This window comes from Microtus oregoni, unplaced genomic scaffold, assembly GCF_018167655.1.
Source record: "Microtus oregoni isolate MIOR12 unplaced genomic scaffold, Mior012 000005F_ref0000423, whole genome shotgun sequence".
Taxonomy (NCBI): Eukaryota; Metazoa; Chordata; class Mammalia; order Rodentia; family Cricetidae; genus Microtus; species Microtus oregoni.
The window spans coordinates 16897006-16914470 of record NW_024543064.1 but is presented as its reverse complement, the minus strand read 5'-3'; the positions used below and the strand labels follow the sequence as shown (position 1 = coordinate 16914470).

Here is a 17465-nt window from a genome sequence, read left to right as displayed (position 1 = left end):
CCCGTACCTCTCAGTACCATGATTCTAGCTCAGTCTCTTGTTGCAGCCCATGATTTTAAAATGCTTCTTTGTCTCACAGTGCCCTAGCATCTGCCAGTCACCGGGCATTTCCCAAGTGGGTGTCTGGGGCACACTATGTAGCTCTCCACGCTTCCAGTTTTCCACTTGCAAAACGGTGGTAATACTGACTCTCAGCACAAAGTTAACAGCATGTGCAGAATGTTTAGAATCCTGCTTCATACACGCTTCTTTCAGCTACTCCTTTCGCTAAGAGCACCTGACACTGGCTTTCTCAAAGAACCCTCTGGCCCCAGAAATGGGTATTGTTTTGTTGTGGAGCTAATGGCGATGGAGCCTAGAACTTTAAGCATGCCAGGCAAGCGCTTTACCACTGAACTCCAGTCCAGCCCCTCCACCCTTTACTTTTTCTTTTTTCTTTTTGGTTTTTCGAGACAGGGTTTTCTATAGCTTTAGAGCCTGTACTGGAACTAGCTCTTGTAGACCAGGCTGACCTCGAACCCACAGAGATCCACCTGTTTCTGCCTCCCAAGTGCTGGGATTAAAGGAGTGCGGCACCACCGCCTGGCTTAGTTTTTCATCTCTTAAAGGCTGACTGGCTCAGTGGTAGACTCTGGGAGTCTAACACATGTGAGGCCTTTCCCTCCTGCAAGCCCACACCTTCCCCCATCCTGGCAACCACTAGAGCTCTTTGTATTATTAGACTCTATAAGCTGAGGAGCCCAAAGTTCAGGGAGTAATTTGTTCTTGGGAGACAGAACTTGGATTTGGACTCAGATGCCCAGTTACCTTCTGAGTCACTTCATATAGCTTCACCACACAGAGCATCTGTGATACATTTAACCCCCTCCTGTCTTGGACAATGGCCACCATGTGCTAAGGTCCTCCTGTGTCACTCTCACACTTAATCCTCCCAGCAGCCCTGCAGCCATGTAGGGGGCGGTGTCCAATTCCTAGTTTAGGATCTAGCACAGAAAGGGGATAAAAACCTGGCTCCAGTTGATGGCTTTAAACAGTCTAGGCAGTACCAAATCAGTTTGTTATGCATTTTCAAAGCTACGCTCTACATCTTTGGGAGAATCCTCTCTTTGGGGAAAACCAGCAGAAGCATTAGGAGACCAAGCGCCCCAGTCCTCTGTGCCCTGCCCTCCTCCTGCAGGGCCCATCTGCTCTCCTCACCTAGCCCAGCCCCCAGGGCCTTAGTGCTGGACTGACTACCAGCTTCACTGATCTGCAGCCAAAGGCGGAGACAGGCATGCAAGGGAACATGAGACACTGTCCTCATCCTGCTTCTTCGCCCTGCCGCTCCTCCCTCCAGTCCCAAGGAACCCAAGTCAGGCTGGAGCAGAGCTGTCCTTTCCCGCCTCTGTGCCTTTGCACAAGCTGTTCAAGACTGAAGCTCTCCCTCCTACAGTCTTCCTCTCTGGCATGCCCACGGTCTGCAGACTGCTTGAATGTCACCTCCACTGCAAAGCCTCCTTCATCCCCAGGGAAAAGGGGGTGGCAGATGGGGGCATGACGGGATGCATGTCTGGGTGCCGCTGTAAGGTCAAGGGAGACCCAAGTCATTTCCTTGAGAGAATTACAAACACAGAGCCATAATTTAAACTGTTGAACAGATTAATGCCTCTGATAGCAAAGAAAAACTACAGTTGGGCTGCTCATAGATAACCATAAGATTGATTAAAATATGGGGCTGGAGAGCTGGTTCAGAGATTAAAAGTGCTTGTTCTTTTAGGGAACTGGAGTTTGGTTTCAGGTACCCACATTAGATGGCTCACAATGGCCTGTAATTCTAGCTCCAGGGGAACCGACTCCTGGCTTTTCAAGAGTTCTCAGGGCATCGGCACAGGCATGCATGCGCGCGCAAGCACACACACACACACACACACACACACACACACACACACGGCGTGGGGAGTTAATAAAATGAATCTTTAGAAAAAAATGTTTATTAAAAATAACCATTCCCAGAGCCCCCCAGGAACACAAATCCAGTAGCAAATGCTTATATTTTAAACATGTGCGAGGAAGGCCCTCGTTTCCCAGGGCCAAGCCGTGCTGAAGCCTCCACACGGAAGGTGCTCATCATTTGCTGAATGATGGGGACAGATAGGACTTTCCAATTCACTCGAGAAAACCCAAAACAGTATTTCTGAATAACACTGAACAATAGGGCAGGAAGCTACCTCCTCCTCCGGGGACAGCCCCCCAACCCCCTCCACGCCCCAACCCTCGGAGTTAAGCAGCAAGCTGCCACAGGAAGACCTTCAGCCACTGTCCTTCCTGCCCCGCTCCCCCAGGTGCTTCCCACGCTGTTTATGCCTCCTCTCTACTCCCAGGTGGATAAAGAAAAATTACTCCTGAGGCTGACAAGCTGGACGCACAGAACCATCCTGCCCCCAGGCGCAGTCCTTGGGAATCAAAAGAATAGCAAGAGGGACAGTCGAGGATTTAAAGCTTGACAGCAAGGGGACAAAAGGCCTCAGAGTTTACAAAGGCTCTGCTAGAAGAGCCCTGAAAGGGGAGCTCCTTCTGCGTGGGACCGGGCCCTCTTCTCACCCTAGAGACCTGCTGATGAGCAGTACAGGCCTCCTCTGTGTTTCTAGGAGTTTGGTTATTGACCCCTGACTCAGTTTTCTCTGAGTGAGAGCTCAACTTTCTGGGCTGCTGGCAATCCCAAATACTAGGCTTGAATACATATATATATACCATGAACTTGAACCCACCCACTGGCCCAGCTTCCAGTTCTTTCTGCATTTCCAGCAGAAACAATAATGTAAGGATAAGGTCACCCCAGAGTTGCTATGATTTCCCAAACCTTCAGGCCATCGAATATACCCACAGACCTTTCTGTATGTTTTTCCTGCTACCAAAGGTAGGATCCATCCAAACATCTGTGGTCTGATTGTTCATTCTGTGCAGGTGTGCTTTAAATCCCTTCTCAGCTTCCTTAGCTACGACAATTCCAACTGTACAGAAAAGGGAGATGACAGGGCTGGAGAGGTAGCTCAGTGGCTATAAGTGTATACTGCTCAGAGGGGGAGTGGTGGCACAGGCCTTTAATCCCAAAGTTTGAGGCCCGCCTGGTCCACAAAATGAGATCCAGAACAGCCATGACTACTCAGAGAAACCCTGTCTCAAAACAAGAGCAGCAACAAGTGTATACTGCTCTTGGAGAGGCCCCAAATTTGTTGTCCAGTGCTCTCTCCCATAGGGTGGCTCACAATCACTTGTAAATCCAGCAGGGGATTGGACCCTCTTCTGGCTTCCTCAGGCACCTGTACTCGTATGTGCATAAACGCACCCCCCCAACCAATACAAATCATTAAAAATAAAATAAATTTTAAAAAAGGAAATGGTTCTGGAGAGTTTTTCCTGAAGAAACACAGCCTAGGCCCTGATTTTGCTCTGTCTGACCTTTACGGCCACACTCTTCTGGCTCTTGTAAATTCTTCAAGATTCTAATTTACATGGTGGCTGGATCAATTTTACAGTAGGTAGAAGGAATAATTTTGTGTGGCATTGACACATTTTTGTGTCCCAGCTTTGGGAGTGAAAGGGCAGCACAGGTAGAAAAGCTGCATTGTGGCTGGTAGGGGTCCTGTAGCTCATTTGTAGATCCTTGAGTCATATAGCCATAAATAACTGGGCACTGGGAACAGGACACTAATAAAAGCATGGCTGGGAATCATATTTGAAAAAAAAATTTTCTTTTTAAGTTCTTCAGTGCGTGGATGTATCTGCAAAACAAAAGAAAAGCCCTTTTTCCCAGCCCAGGCAGAGAAGTCTCCTGTTCAGTCAGAGACAACAGGCTTCTGGGCATCAAGCCAAGGTTCTTGGGATATTTATAACTTGAAGAGGGTGGGAGTCCCTAATAAGCTGCTATATTCTTTTTCCATCACTTCCCTCTCCAAGGCTACAGCAAGCTGGAAGCTCTTCCCCACGCAGAATGCCTGCTTTGCCTAGCCCTCGTCTTCCATTGTCTAATTCCTGCATCCCGGCTGAAGGTTCCAAGTCCTACTGTTTGGAGGACTCTTACTGAATGTAGCTTAGCTGCTGTTGGTGTTTATTGGTCAGCTGTCGTGGCCTCAGGGATCTGTTTATGAGCTTGTGGTTTTCTCGGGGCAATAGAACAGTCTGAGGTCTCTGCAAATCTTGAAGCTTTGGGCTCAATCCTACCATCAAACTCTGGCCTTTGCCTGTTCATCTATGGATTCGGATTTTTACCCATGGCTCTGAGATCTCCGGAATCTGCTGGTGATCTCTAGAATCTTTTCGAACGTCAGGGCTCTTTAGAACTCTGAGGCTTGGGGATCTCAGGCCTCTCGAGGATCTTGGAACCAGCGATCCGCGGTGTTTCACAGACCAGGAGGTAAGCCTGTTCATTCTGCCCTAACCCGGGTTTGTGGCTTCTTTGAAACAGAGACTGCTAACATCCTTAGGACCCTTTCAGGTTCAATCATCACAGGCCCTGGGTCTCCATGGTGTTGGGAAGTCTTCAAGAATGTTTCAGCAGAGAAACCGTCAATCGTGCAAGTTCCTTGAGGCTCCATTCTGAGACCAGCTATCTCCCTACACATCCTAGCTCCTTACCCGCTTCTGATTTCAGTGTTCTGGCGTTTTAGATAATAAGTGCACTTGGGTCGGGTCTCTATAAAACAGCGCTAGAAGCTCCCTACAGGGTTAACAGGATACCGAATCCTGGCTGCAGACTGCACTCCCACGTAGGGCATGCAGCACGAAGCCTACTGGAATATGTAGTCTGCAGGCAGGTTGCGAATACCGCAAGTTCTTTTGGGAGTTGTAGTTCTTGGACGCGGAGAGCAAGCGCTGCAGGCGGCACTGGGAGGTGTTGCGAGTACGTGGGCGGGGCCCAAAGTTCCACCGCGGCCTGGGAGTCTGCCGAGGGAGGGAACTGGAGCTTTTTCCCGCTCTGGACTGGGCTGTCAAATAAGGGTTGATCCCAGCTGAGTTCAGCCCAGGCCGCCACACTCGCGGATAATATCTGACTCAAAGACGGCCGTAGGGCCATGAGAAAAAATCAGGGAAGCCTCCTTTACTGAGTCGTGCTGTGGTCTCCGAGAAGAAAGTGAAGGACGTTGCCCTGTCTCCTCCCTTTTGTTCTTTTTCCACCCCAGCTCTTGGCCTCTAAGTGGCCTTTGTACGCCAGAGTGGAACTCCAAGTCCCGGCAGGCCGCGAGGCGCGCGCACGCGTGGTGGAGATGCTCGGCCACGCGGCAGGAGGAGGGCTGATGATTTGGCATCTGATTGGCCTCGTGTTTGATGAGGTTTTTCTGCTGATTGGTTGAGGTTGCTGCCGGAAAGGCCCTTGAACGGAGATGGAAGAGCAGAGGCGTTCTGTAGGGCTGGGTTGAAAGCCTCCGTCTAATAGCATCGGCCTGACCCCCAGTCCGGGGGCGGGGGGCACTAGCCAGGGGCTGTCCTCCCTTACTCTAGCCTTGCCTGTACTTGGTATTAACCGAGACGCGGAGAGCGGGTCACGCTCGGGGGTCAGAGAAGGAGGAGAGTGACCGATCCTGGGCCGTTCCTGCATACCCGGCAATCAGAACTCCAGCCCTAGGGAGTGGGCAGGGCCTCTAGCCGCGCCTCGCTCCCTGCTTTTCATCTCCTTCAGCGTTGTCTACTAGCTACTTGTCCTGCTCTCTCTCCCAGGAGACGAACGTTTGAGCCTGAGATGGCAGCCACCCTGCTCATGGCTGGGTCCCAGGTAAGCCGGGGGTGGCTTCCCAGACCTCGCCTCTGCTTTCCCATCTCGCCCGGTGTTTCCCCCTTCTGCAAACCCTATAGGAAATTACCTGGGGTTAACTCATTTCACTATTTTGCTGCAGGGGCTTAGTGCTGGCTAATTTAGTCACATACAGGCATATCGAACATCTACTGTATGCCTTTAACTACTGAGGAGAATAAAACCGAACAAGATGGGTGATAACCTCCTTGCAAACTATCTGTAGAGAGAGAGGTGCACCCGATTAACCTTGATACAATATGATAAACCCTCTGCCTTAGCAAGAAAGTGTTGTGGTGTGGGAACAGCAAAATCGTGGCGTGATTAACTCTATGCGGTATCCGAGGAAGGAGTGAAGAGCAAATGGGGGGAGGGGGGCAGGAAGAACGACAGTTGGCGCTCGAACTGGACCATAAAGAAGAGAATGTCACTGGTCTTAGAAAAGGAGAACATTGCAGGTAGAGGTCTGGAGCCGTGTAAGTTCTAGGTCTGAAGAGGATGTGTCCCATAGTGGGCAGGGATATCTAGTAGATTGCCCGAGGAGGCAGCTAGTAGATCGCCCTGCCTTTTGACCACATGTCTTTTTTCTTTCTTTCTTATTTCTTCTTTGCACTCTACAGATCAGACTTAATGCCAATGCCTTCTCGACATTTCTAACCATGTCTCTAATTTCAAGAAGAAAGGCTGGGACTAAACTCCTAGATGCTAAGTAGTGAGGAAGCATTGTGTGATTTCAGGCCCCTGTGACATTTGAAGATATGGCCATGTACCTCACTCGGGAAGAATGGAGACCTCTGGATCCTACACAAAGAGACCTTTACAGGGACGTGATGCAGGAGAATTACGGAAATGTTGTCTCACTGGGTGAGTGGGCATTTCTACCTTTTCTCGTCTCCTGTTTTGAACCTGTCAAAATGACTTAGGTCTTTCAGTGCAGACTTGTTTGTTTGCTTTTAAGGGAAACCAGACAATTAGTGATGCAAAGCTTTAAATGTGGGATGATCTATGTTATATGGTCGGGGAAAAAAAATGGTTTCTGCAGTTTTAGAGACTTTGAGGATCCTCATTCCATGAGTCATTCGCCATCCGGCAGCCTGTTTGTACAGATCGCTGACCAAACAGGTCTGGCGCTGTGGTGCCTGCCAGGACATAAAGGCCCTGTAAATGCCCTGTAAATGGTGCTTTTTCTCTAGGGCTCCTAAGCAGGTTCACAGAAGGGCAGAAGCCGCCCCTTTTGTGTTTGTTTTGGCTCCACGGCTGCAGTTTTGCCTCAGGTACTTTATCTGGGTAGGTTCTCTTCTCGAGCAGCTTCAGAGGTGCTCATCCTTCAAGTGTGCCGCGTTGTCTCAGAGGAACCCTCGCACGGTTAGATCACAAATGCCATTGAGAGAAGAACTCATGAGGCTGGGGGCTGCCGCTCAGTGGGGAGGGTGCTTAGCATACTTGAAACCCTGGGTTTGATTCTCAGCAGTGCATAAAGACAGGACTAAGATATTTTAAAATGTTTTTATCCTCAGAACAAAAGGTAACCTGAGGGGTTTTCTTGACTTGGACTTTCTCTAATATCCCAATTTCTTTGGCTTCTTCTATTGTGTGAATTTTTTAGTCTTCCGGCTTTTTGAGGGGCCCACCACCCAGCTCCCAAATAAATCACATAGAGACTTATTATTACTTATGAATACCCAGTTTTAGTTTGTCTTGTTTCTTGCCAGATTTTCTTAACTTACATATTTTTATCTATCTATCTATCTATCTATCTATCTATCTCTGTCATGTTAACAGCATTCTCCCTGCGTGTATGCTTGCCTGCCAGGAGAGGGCACCAAATCTCAGTATAGAGGGTTGTGAGCCATCATGTGGTTGCTGGGAATTGAACTGAGGACTTCTGGAAGAGCATTTACTGTTCTTGACCTCTAAGCTATCTCTCCAGCCTCTTCTTAACTTATATTATCCTGACTACTTTTTGCCTCTGGACTTTTATCTTTTTCTATTTCTGTTTACCCTTCTTTCCTTCTTACTCCATGACTGGCTGAGTGGCTGGCCCCAGTGGCCTCCTTTTAGATTTCTCCTTCTATTTATACTCTCTGCCCTGTCTATCCCTGCTCCTGCCCTGGCCATTCATTTCTTTATTAGGATCATCAGGTGTTAAGTAACAGTTTCACAGATAAACAGATGCAGCATAAACAAAAGTCACATACCTGAAAATAATATTCCCTAACATTCTTTTTTTGTTTGTTTGTTTGTTTTTTTTTTTTTCGAGACAGGGTTTCTCTGTGGTTTTGGAGCCTGTCCTGGGACTAGCTCTTGTAGACCAGGCTGGTCTCGAACTCACAGAGATCCGCCTGCCTCTGCCTCCCAAGTGCTGGGATTAAAGGCGTGCGCCACCACCACCCGGCTTTCCCTAACGTTCTTTGTAACAGGAAGGCTGCTTGTTTGTCCTGGCTGCCCAGAACTGAAATAATCACACAGAAACTATATTTATTAAATCACTGTTTGGTCCATTAGCTCTAGCATCTCATTGGCTAACTCTTACATCTTAAGTTAACCCATTTCTAGTAATCTGTATATCGGCACATGGCAGTGGCTTACCGGCTAAGATTCTAACCAATGTCTGTCTCAGGCTGGGGATCCATGGCTTCTCCCTCCCAGAATTCAGTTCCTTCTTCCCCGCCTACCTAAATTCTGCCCTAGCCGAGTGGTGGTGGCGCACACCTTTAATCCCAGCACTTGGGAGGCAGAGGCAGGCGGATCTCTGGGAGTTCGAGGCCAGCCTAGTCTACAAGAGCTAGTTCCAGGACAGGAACCAAAAGCTACAGAGAAACTCTGTCTCGAAAATCCAAGAAAAAAAGGTTCTGCCCTATCAACAGTCCAAGGCAGTTTCTTTATTAGACAAAAGGACCTCCTACACCAATTCTTCTTTTTATTTTTTTTTTTAATTCATTGTTAGGTGATACTAAACAATGGGTTTCATTGTGATGTTTTATATGTATGTGTGTTGGTATACTTTATTCTGATTTGTCCCCTACCCTACTTCCCCCTTGAGCCTTGTCCCTTGAATTGTTCCTTAAAAGCAGCCACAACTCCACTACTAAAAACAGGTTGAAGAGATGGCTCAGCTGTTAAGAGCACGTATTGCTATGGCAGAGGACCCGAGTTCAGCTCCCAGCACCCACATCAGGCATCTTACAACCACCTGTGATTCCAGCTCCTAGGGCCCAGATGCCCTCTTCTGGCCCCTGAAGGGCGTCTGCAATCATAGGTACCCATACTCCAACCTGGACACAGACACATAATTAAAAGTGAAGTGAAAATTAAACAGCCATAACTATGTTGTTTACCCAGATCTATTGTAAACACAACCTAAATATATCACAACAACAGGAAAGAAAGAAAGAAAGAAAGAAAGAAAGAGGTGTCTTTAAAAAGACTTGCTCTTGCATCTCTATAGACTATCTCAGGAGCAATTCTTAGCTAGAATCACCAGGAGCCTTGTTGCTTACACAGATAAATTTAGGGGAGGGTTAATAAATGTTTCCAAGGCACTTTGTTGTTTTGTTTTTCCTTCTAACGTGTATAGGTGTTCTGTCTGAATGTTTGTCTGTGCACCACGTGCATCCTTGGTGCCTAAGGAGGCCAGAAGAGGGCATCAGATCTCCTGGAACAGGAGTTATAGACAGTTGTGTATTGTCTGATGTGGGTTCTGGGAACTGAACTCAGGTCCTCTGCAAGAGCAACAAGTGCTCTGGACCACTGAGCCAGCTCTCAGGCCCTTCAAGGTAGGTTTTTTTTTATTTTTTATCTCAGAACCCATTGGATCCTTTAATGTAACATTAAACATTATTATTATTTTTTTTTTCGAGACAGGGTTTCTCTGTGTAACATCCCTGGCTATTCTGGAACTCGGTTTGTAGACCAGGCTGGCCTTGAGCTCACAGAGATCCCCCCCTCCCCCGCCCTGTGCCTCTGCTTCCTGACTGCCCGGCTTGGATTTCTTTTCTGTTTGTTTGCTTGCTTCTTGTGTGTGCATGGGTGTGTGGGGGGGGGTAATACACATACATGTGTGTGCACATGTATGTGCTGATGACATTTTCCTATGTATATAAGCCAGAGGCCCATTTCCAGTACTTTCCTCTGTCTGTTTCGACCTTATTTTTTGAGACAAAGTCTCTCCTCTTATTGAACCCTGAGCTAGCTCTTTGGTGCAGCTGCCTGACTAGCAAGGCCCCAGGATGCCCCAGGATGCACTAGACTCCATCCTCTCGAGTGTTAGGGTTAATGTTATGCCCAGCCTTTATGTGTATATGTGATGTCCCAACCCAGTTCTAATGTTTGTAAAATGAATATCCACTGAGTCATCTTTCCAGCCTCCCTTTGGGTTTTGGATTTTTGTTTGTTTTTGTAACTAGTTACCAAATTTATTTATTCATAGGGCCTTTTGTTTAAATGGTTTTGTTTTTGTTTTTAAATATTTATTTATTTATTTATTTATACAACATTCTGCCTGGAGTATGCCCGCATGTAAGAACAGGGCGCCAGATCTCAGTACAGATGGTTGTGAGCCACCATGTGGTTGCTGGGAATTGAACTCAGGACTTCTGGAAGAGCAGCCAGTGCTCTTAACCTCTGAGCCATCTCTCCAGCCCGTTTAAATGGTTTTTTATTACTTATTATGTATACACTATTCTGCCTACATGTATACCTGCAGGCCAAAAGAGGGCATCAGATCTCACTACAGATGGTTGTGAGCCACCATGTGGTTGCTGGGAATTGAACTCAGGACCTTTGGAAGAGCAGTCAGTGATCTTAACCTCTGAGTCATCTCTCCAGTCCTCATAGGTTCTTTTTATTTTTATTTTTTTTCCATAGTCCTTTTTAATGAACATAACTACTTACAGTTTTCTGGTGTGTACTAAGAAACCCAGTTTGAAAAATATAGTGTCTGATAGAAGTTCCTTATGAGCTGGTTGTATATTTTTATTTTCATACTTGAAATATATGGAATATTGAAGTATATGCAATATATGTAGTTCCAAAGCTAGTTTGAGTTGGTTCTGATGTGTGGTTGAGTACTATAGCACATGCTTAGCATACATAGAATGTCAGATTTGTTCCCCAACAGTCCTCTGCAAAAGAGGGGCTGCTCTGTGCAGCCTTTTATATACCCTGACTTTAAGTGACATCTATAAATCTCTTTTTCTGTCAAATAAGAGATGAAGACATGGAGCTGGAGAAATGACTCAGCGGTTAAGAGTGCTGCTGCCCTTCCAAAGCAACCACATGGCAGCTCACAACCATCTATAATGAGATCTGGTGCCCTCTTCTGACCTGCAGGGATACATGCAGGCAGAACACTGTATACATAATACATCTTTTAAAAATACAGGAGCTGCTTCTGTGGTGTGCACCAGTGTTCACTGCACTGGGTAGGTAGAGTCAACAGGAAGAAATATTCGGTGTCAGCTGACATAGTGAGTTAGACCCTGTCACAAACGAATGTTCCTGATAGAGATAGTTAAGAAATAACTTCATAGGGGCCTAGAGAGATGGCTCAGAGGTTAAGAGCACTGGCTGCTCTTCCAGAAGCTCTGTTTTCAATTCCCAGCAACCACATGGTGGCTCACAGCCATCTGTAATGAGATCTGGTGCTCTCTTCTGCCATGCAGGCGTACATGCAGACAAAACACTGTATGAATAATAAATATTTTTTTTAAAAAAATCTGGTAGCTTCTGAGTAAATATAATAATTAAGAAAGCTTGACAAGTTAAACAAAATAACACATGCTCCAAAATTTTTCTAGGGTCTTTTAGATACCCTAATTTAAGTTTCTTGTTGTTTTTATTCTGATTGTTTACCTTTTTCAAAAAAAAAAAAAGGAATAGATAGTTTCTTTTTTTTGCTTGTTTGTTTTTGTTTTTCAAGACAGGGTTTCTCTGTAGTTTTGGAGCCTATCAGGGAACTAACTCTTGTAGACCAGACTGACCTTGAACTCAAAGAGATCCACCTGCCTCTGCCTCCCGAGTGTAGATAGTTTCTTTTTTTTTTTTAAAGATTTATTTATTAATTATGTATACAGCATTTTCCCTACATATATGCTGCAGACCAGAAGAGGGCACCAGATCTCATTACAGATGGTTGTGAGCCACCATGTGGTTGCTGGGAATTGAACTCAGGACCTCTGGAAGAGCAGTCAGTGCTCTTAACCTCTGAGCCATCTCTCCAGCCCTAGATAGTTTCTTAAATAACAATTAACTGAAGAGCCTGAATTTAGCAGACTTGAGTTGGACATTTAGATTTTGTTTTTATTTTTTAAGTACATGTATGTGAGAGTGTGGGTTTGTGTATATGAGTATAGTGCTCACAGGAGCCAGAGTGCATTGCATCCCTAGAGCTGGAATTCGTGGTTGGGAGCTGCCCAGTGTGGGTACTGGCAACCAAACCCAGGTCCTCTGTAAGAGCAGTATCGCCTCTCCAGCCCCTACTGTGTCTCCCATTTCCTGGGGAAAGCCACTTCTCCGCTCTGAGCCATGGATCTCTCCTTCACAGAGATGGACTTTGGCGATAAATGTGAGCATTCACGGTTATGCATGTTAAGAACTTGGTGTGTTGCCGTTGCCATTCAGCTCAGTCCACCCTCCCCTGTGGATGATGTACGGACTTCCCACTTTTGCTTTCTCACCTGATGCTGAAGTAGACTGAAGCTGGGCAGTGGTGGCGCAGCCTTTAATCCCAGCACTCGGGAGGCAGAGGCAGGCGAGTTAAAGGCCTGTGAGTTAAAGGCCATTCTGGTCTGTAAGAACTAGTTCCAGGACAGACTTCAAAGCTACAGAGAAATCCTGTGACGAAAAAAGAAAAAACAAAAGAAAAGAAAGAGGACCTGGTACTGGAGCTGGGCATGGTGTAGCTGAGGGTAGAGCACCTAATGGTGAACCCAAAATCCTGGGTTTACTGTGCAGCACCGAGGATAGAGGAATAAACAGAACCCTTGGTTTAGTGCCAGGAACACAGTAAGAATGTTTACACACTGACCGTCTCCGCATTATTTACTCCTTACAGACTTTGAGATCAGGAGCGAGAATGAAACAAACCCGAAAGAAGAGCTTAGTGAAGATGTGGAGTTTGTGACCATGTCCGAAGAGCCTATTGGGGTTGCTGAGAAGAACCCGGAAAGCGAAGAGGCCTTTGAAAGTGGGGACAGGTCCGAAAGACAGTGGGGAGAGCTGACTGCAGAGGAGTGGGTCAGCTACCCTCTCCAGCAGGTCACTGACCTGCTGGCCCACAAAGAAGTCCACACAGGCATCCGCTATCACATATGTTCTCAGTGTGGGAAGGCCTTCAGTCAGATTTCAGACCTCAATCGACACCAAAAAACGCACACGGGAGACAGACCCTACAAGTGTTACGAATGCGGCAAGGGCTTCAGCCGCAGCTCCCACCTTATCCAGCATCAGAGAACACACACAGGCGAGCGGCCCTACGACTGCAACGAGTGCGGGAAGAGCTTTGGAAGGAGCTCTCACCTCATTCAGCACCAGACAATCCACACCGGGGAGAAGCCCCACAAGTGTAACGAGTGTGGGAAGAGCTTCTGCCGGCTCTCCCACCTCATCCAGCACCAGCGGACCCACAGCGGGGAGAAGCCCTACGAGTGCGAGGAATGCGGGAAGAGCTTCAGCCGGAGCTCGCACCTGGCTCAGCACCAGAGGACGCACACGGGTGAGAAGCCTTACGAGTGTAACGAGTGCGGACGGGGCTTCAGCGAGCGCTCCGACCTCATCAAGCACTACCGCGTGCACACGGGCGAGAGGCCCTACAAGTGTGAGGAGTGCGGGAAGAACTTCAGTCAGAACTCTGACCTGGTGCGGCACCGCAGGGCCCACACCGGGGAAAAGCCGTACCACTGCAACGAGTGCGGGGAGAACTTCAGCCGCATCTCGCACTTGGTCCAGCACCAGCGGACGCACACGGGAGAGAAGCCCTACGAGTGCACGGCCTGTGGGAAAAGCTTCAGCCGCAGCTCCCATCTGATCACACACCAGAAAATTCACACCGGGGAGAAGCCCTATGAGTGTAACGAGTGCTGGCGAAGCTTCGGGGAGAGGTCAGATCTGATTAAGCACCAGAGGACTCACACGGGAGAAAAGCCCTACGAGTGTGTGCAGTGTGGAAAGGGGTTTACGCAAAGCTCCAACCTCATCACCCATCAAAGAGTTCACACGGGAGAGAAGCCTTACGAATGTACCGAGTGTGACAAGAGTTTCAGCCGGAGCTCAGCTCTTATTAAACACAAGAGAGTCCATACCGACTAAGTCCTGTATTTCTGAGTAAGAAATGACTCGTGGAGGTACAGTTATATTTGATTTGATATCAGTGAGGTTCCTTAAGACTGACTTTCCTTATTGTTGGCCACATTTTCAAACATGGAAGAATACGACCCCTTTGAAATTCCGACCCACAGCGTTGGGGACGTTTTCCCCTTCTCCAAAATAGTTTTCTTCACCGATTTTATTACATGAATCGCTTCATCAAAAGCAGCCCCCGTCCCTAGTAACTTGAAAGCTGAAGACCAGAGGACAAGATGCTGGTGGATGCTTAGGCCTGGAGATGGAGTAGGTTTTTAAAAAGTTGTTTTTTTCCTCTCGTATCTTTGGCCCCAAAAGACTGCAGCAGGAATGTAGAACTGGACTAGGGTGGCCGCAGCTGCTCTGGCAGAAGGCAAGCGGACTTGTCCTGAGTAGCCACTGTTCACACACCGCAGTAGCCGGGCTCATGCACTTCCCTTCCAAAGGGCTTTTTCCTTGAGTAGCTCGTATTGGTACCTTGCCATCTTGTGCACAGGATTCTGCACGCTGAAGGCAGTGACTGAATCATTTCTCCTTGTTTCTCACTTGTGTATAGCTTGCATGCTTTTGAAAGCTACCGGAGGATACAGTGTGAAAGGAGAAGGGTCCAAGGTTGAGGACCAAGGGCCCTTGGATGGTGGTGACCTTAGCAAGAGATACCCATTGATGCTGTCTTTAATCAGGTTTATCACTTTAGAGATGGCAGTGTGGAAACTGCCTTTAGGAAAGGACAGGCCCGCAGGTGATGATGGAAGGAGTAGAAGTGGGTTGACTCCTTCAGGGAAGGGAGCACCGAGCCTTTCTGTGTCCTTTGCCATCTAACTTTAACAGTTAGGTCACTCGCCCTTGTACTGCTACCTCTAGGGTTTGATAGGGCCACGCCCCAGTCTCTATCGTAGCTTGCATAAAGGCACGTGTATGTACAGTGAAATGTGTACTCGAATAGCAGAGACCGAATTCCTAAGAATCAGCATGTTCTTACGTGATGTAGACCATAAGATAGAACTGTAGGCATACTCCATGCGAGAGATGTCCTTTATTTTTCTTGTGTTATGGGAAAGAATTTGAACACTAGTGCGCTAGCGTGCACTCTCCTGTAAGGCTTGGTTTTGTACAGAACTAAACTCTTGCTCGTATGTGTCCATCAGTTGTGAGACAATGACTGGACAGTTAGGTCCTCTGCCCTTTCTCAGACTGAGTTATCTTCTCCTGTGATGAATCCTCTTTGGCCCCATCAGAAGAAATGAATAAGCCTAAAGAGGAGTGTGTTTCCCGCCTCCAGGGACAAAGAGTTACAGTGAGAGTCGCCCAGTGTCGCTCAGTACCTCAGTTTTCTTTATCTCAGCCCAGGCAGGAATGATGAGTAGCCCGGATATTGGTGCTTACTCTGTCCCGTGGGGATGGAAGGGGATGGGGCCCAGTGCATTTTTATGGTGCTTAGTGCAAACTTGCAAATGTTAACATGTTTTTTTTCAAGAAACCTTTTTTTTTTTTTTTTTTTTTTGCAGGGGTGGGGATTGGGGGTGGCACATGCCTTTAATCCCAGCACTTGGGAGGCAGAGGCTGGCAGATCTCTGTGAGTTCAAGGCCAGCCTGGTTTACAGGATCGAGTTCCAGGACAGCCAGGGCTACACGGAGAGTCCTTGTCTTGAAAAACAAAAAACAAAAAACTTTTTTGTTGAAGTTCTTTGGGATTTGGCATTTAGTGCTTTCACTACAGAGTCACTGTGAGCGCAGCTGGGTGATGCCATGACACTCACTAGTGACAGCCTCAAAAGCAACCGAATGAAAACCACTCCGAGTGGCCCCTCCCATTTGAGTACGAACTTGGGGCAGGGCGTACGGTTTCTATTCTGTACGACATCTAGCCTGCCGTGGGTATTCACATTTTAACTGTTAGGTGACTTATGTCTTCTTGGTAACTAAACTCAGATATGGCATCTGTATGTAGCCAATGACTTGGTTGGATCTCAGCATTCTCCCGTCGTGTCTTTGAGTCACTGAGTGACTGCTTGGGAGTAGCTTGTAGAAGACAGCACCTCCGATCCAACTTCATTTTACCCCTTTCCCATCCCCCCCAGCCCTGCAATGCCACCTCCTGCCTTCATGTAAAGGTTTTGCTAGTGTGCCATTTGCTGCTTTTGCCTTCTAGATGAAAGGCTCAGGGAGGGTCTCTGATTGCCTTCCCATCTCCCCATACCTGTCTGCGCCAGCTGAATGCCCTCCCTTCTGCAGTCATCCGCTGCCCACTCCCAGTGCTGAACTCTGTGGAAGTCATGCGTCTGCCACACTTCACCAATGCTGTTTGCATGCCTGCTGTTTGCAGGCCCCTGGCTGTTCCTGCACATACCCAGACACTCTGTGCCCATGTTCTGTGGTTGTGGAGAGCGGATCCCCTTGGTATTGGTCAATTATCCTAGTGTCTTGTCTATGGCTGTATTATCCTAACAATATTCTATAATTAAAGGTATAATTTTTAAAGTCAAAACAATGGAGTTACTTTGGTAATCTCAAACAGGTTGCTATCAGAGCCTCTCATCAGGTTTATTAAAATTGGGCATGATCATCTTTACATTTGTGCTTTGTGCATAGATGTACAGATATTTTGCATAGTCTTCCTGTAGTAATTGAGGGTACAGTCAATGTCTTGAGCTCTTTGGGTATGCCACATCTCAACTGGTTGGTATAAAAGCCTAGATAGGGGCTGGAGAGATGGCTCAGTGGTTAAGAGCATTGCCTGTTCTTCCAAAGGTCCTGAGTTCAATTCCCAGCAACCACATGGTGGCTCACAACCATCTGGAATGAGGTCTGGTGCCCTCTTCTGGCCTGCAGACATACACACAGACAGAATATTGTATACATAATAAAAAAAAAAAAAAAAAAGCCTAGATAGTTTCCTAAGATGTTCATGCCAGTGGCAAAAGCAAGGTGATATTGGGAATGAGTATCTCAGTAGCTTTGCAGGAAAAAGGAAAACACGTCCAAAAGGAAAAGTTAGAATCTTTGTTTTAAAAAGCGTTTCTAGAGGCTGGAGAGCTGCTCTTCCAGAGGTCCTGAGTTCAGTTCCCAGCAGCCACATGATGACTCACAACCATCTGTAGTGGGATTAGTTGCCCTCTTCTGGCATAAAGACGTACATGCAGATAGAGCACTCAGATACTCAAATGGATGAATAAACAAACAAATCTTTGAGAGAGAGAGAGAGTTAGTTTCTGGAAACATTACCAAGGGCCAGCACCAGGCACAGTGGCGCATGCCTGTTACCCCAGTGCTCAGGAGGCAGAGCCAGGTAGATCTCTGAATTTGAGGCCAGCCTGGTCTATATATAGCTAGACCCTGTCTCCATACAAACAAAACA

General features: G+C 47.3%; 1 protein-coding gene across 6 annotated transcripts; it reads left to right on the top strand.

The window, feature by feature from the left end:
* The first annotated feature begins 3947 nt into the window (after positions 1-3947).
* On the top strand, positions 3948-16769 carry Znf436 (zinc finger protein 436). 6 transcript variants are annotated; one of them, XM_041652415.1, is made up of 4 exons: positions 3948-4393; positions 5695-5749; positions 6505-6631; positions 12822-16769. In XM_041652415.1, exons 2-4 carry the CDS (start codon positions 5717-5719, stop codon positions 14072-14074), a joined length of 1413 nt encoding a protein of 470 aa, XP_041508349.1. In that variant the 5' UTR covers positions 3948-4393; positions 5695-5716; the 3' UTR covers positions 14075-16769. The 6 variants fall into 6 exon arrangements, with proteins under 6 accessions (XP_041508349.1, XP_041508347.1, XP_041508351.1 ...); XM_041652413.1 differs by having other exon boundaries at positions 5160-5749; XM_041652417.1 differs by having other exon boundaries at positions 6388-6631; positions 12822-16768.
* The last annotated feature ends 696 nt before the right edge of the window (positions 16770-17465 follow it).

Coding starts and splice junctions, on each gene's coding strand:
- Znf436 (XM_041652415.1), top strand. CDS start 5,717: ATGGCAGCCACCCTGCTCATGGCTGGGTCCCAG. Junction 5,750..6,504: donor TGCTCATGGCTGGGTCCCAG/GTAAGCCGGGGG, acceptor GTGTGATTTCAG/GCCCCTGTGACATTTGAAGA. Junction 6,632..12,821: donor CGGAAATGTTGTCTCACTGG/GTGAGTGGGCAT, acceptor TACTCCTTACAG/ACTTTGAGATCAGGAGCGAG.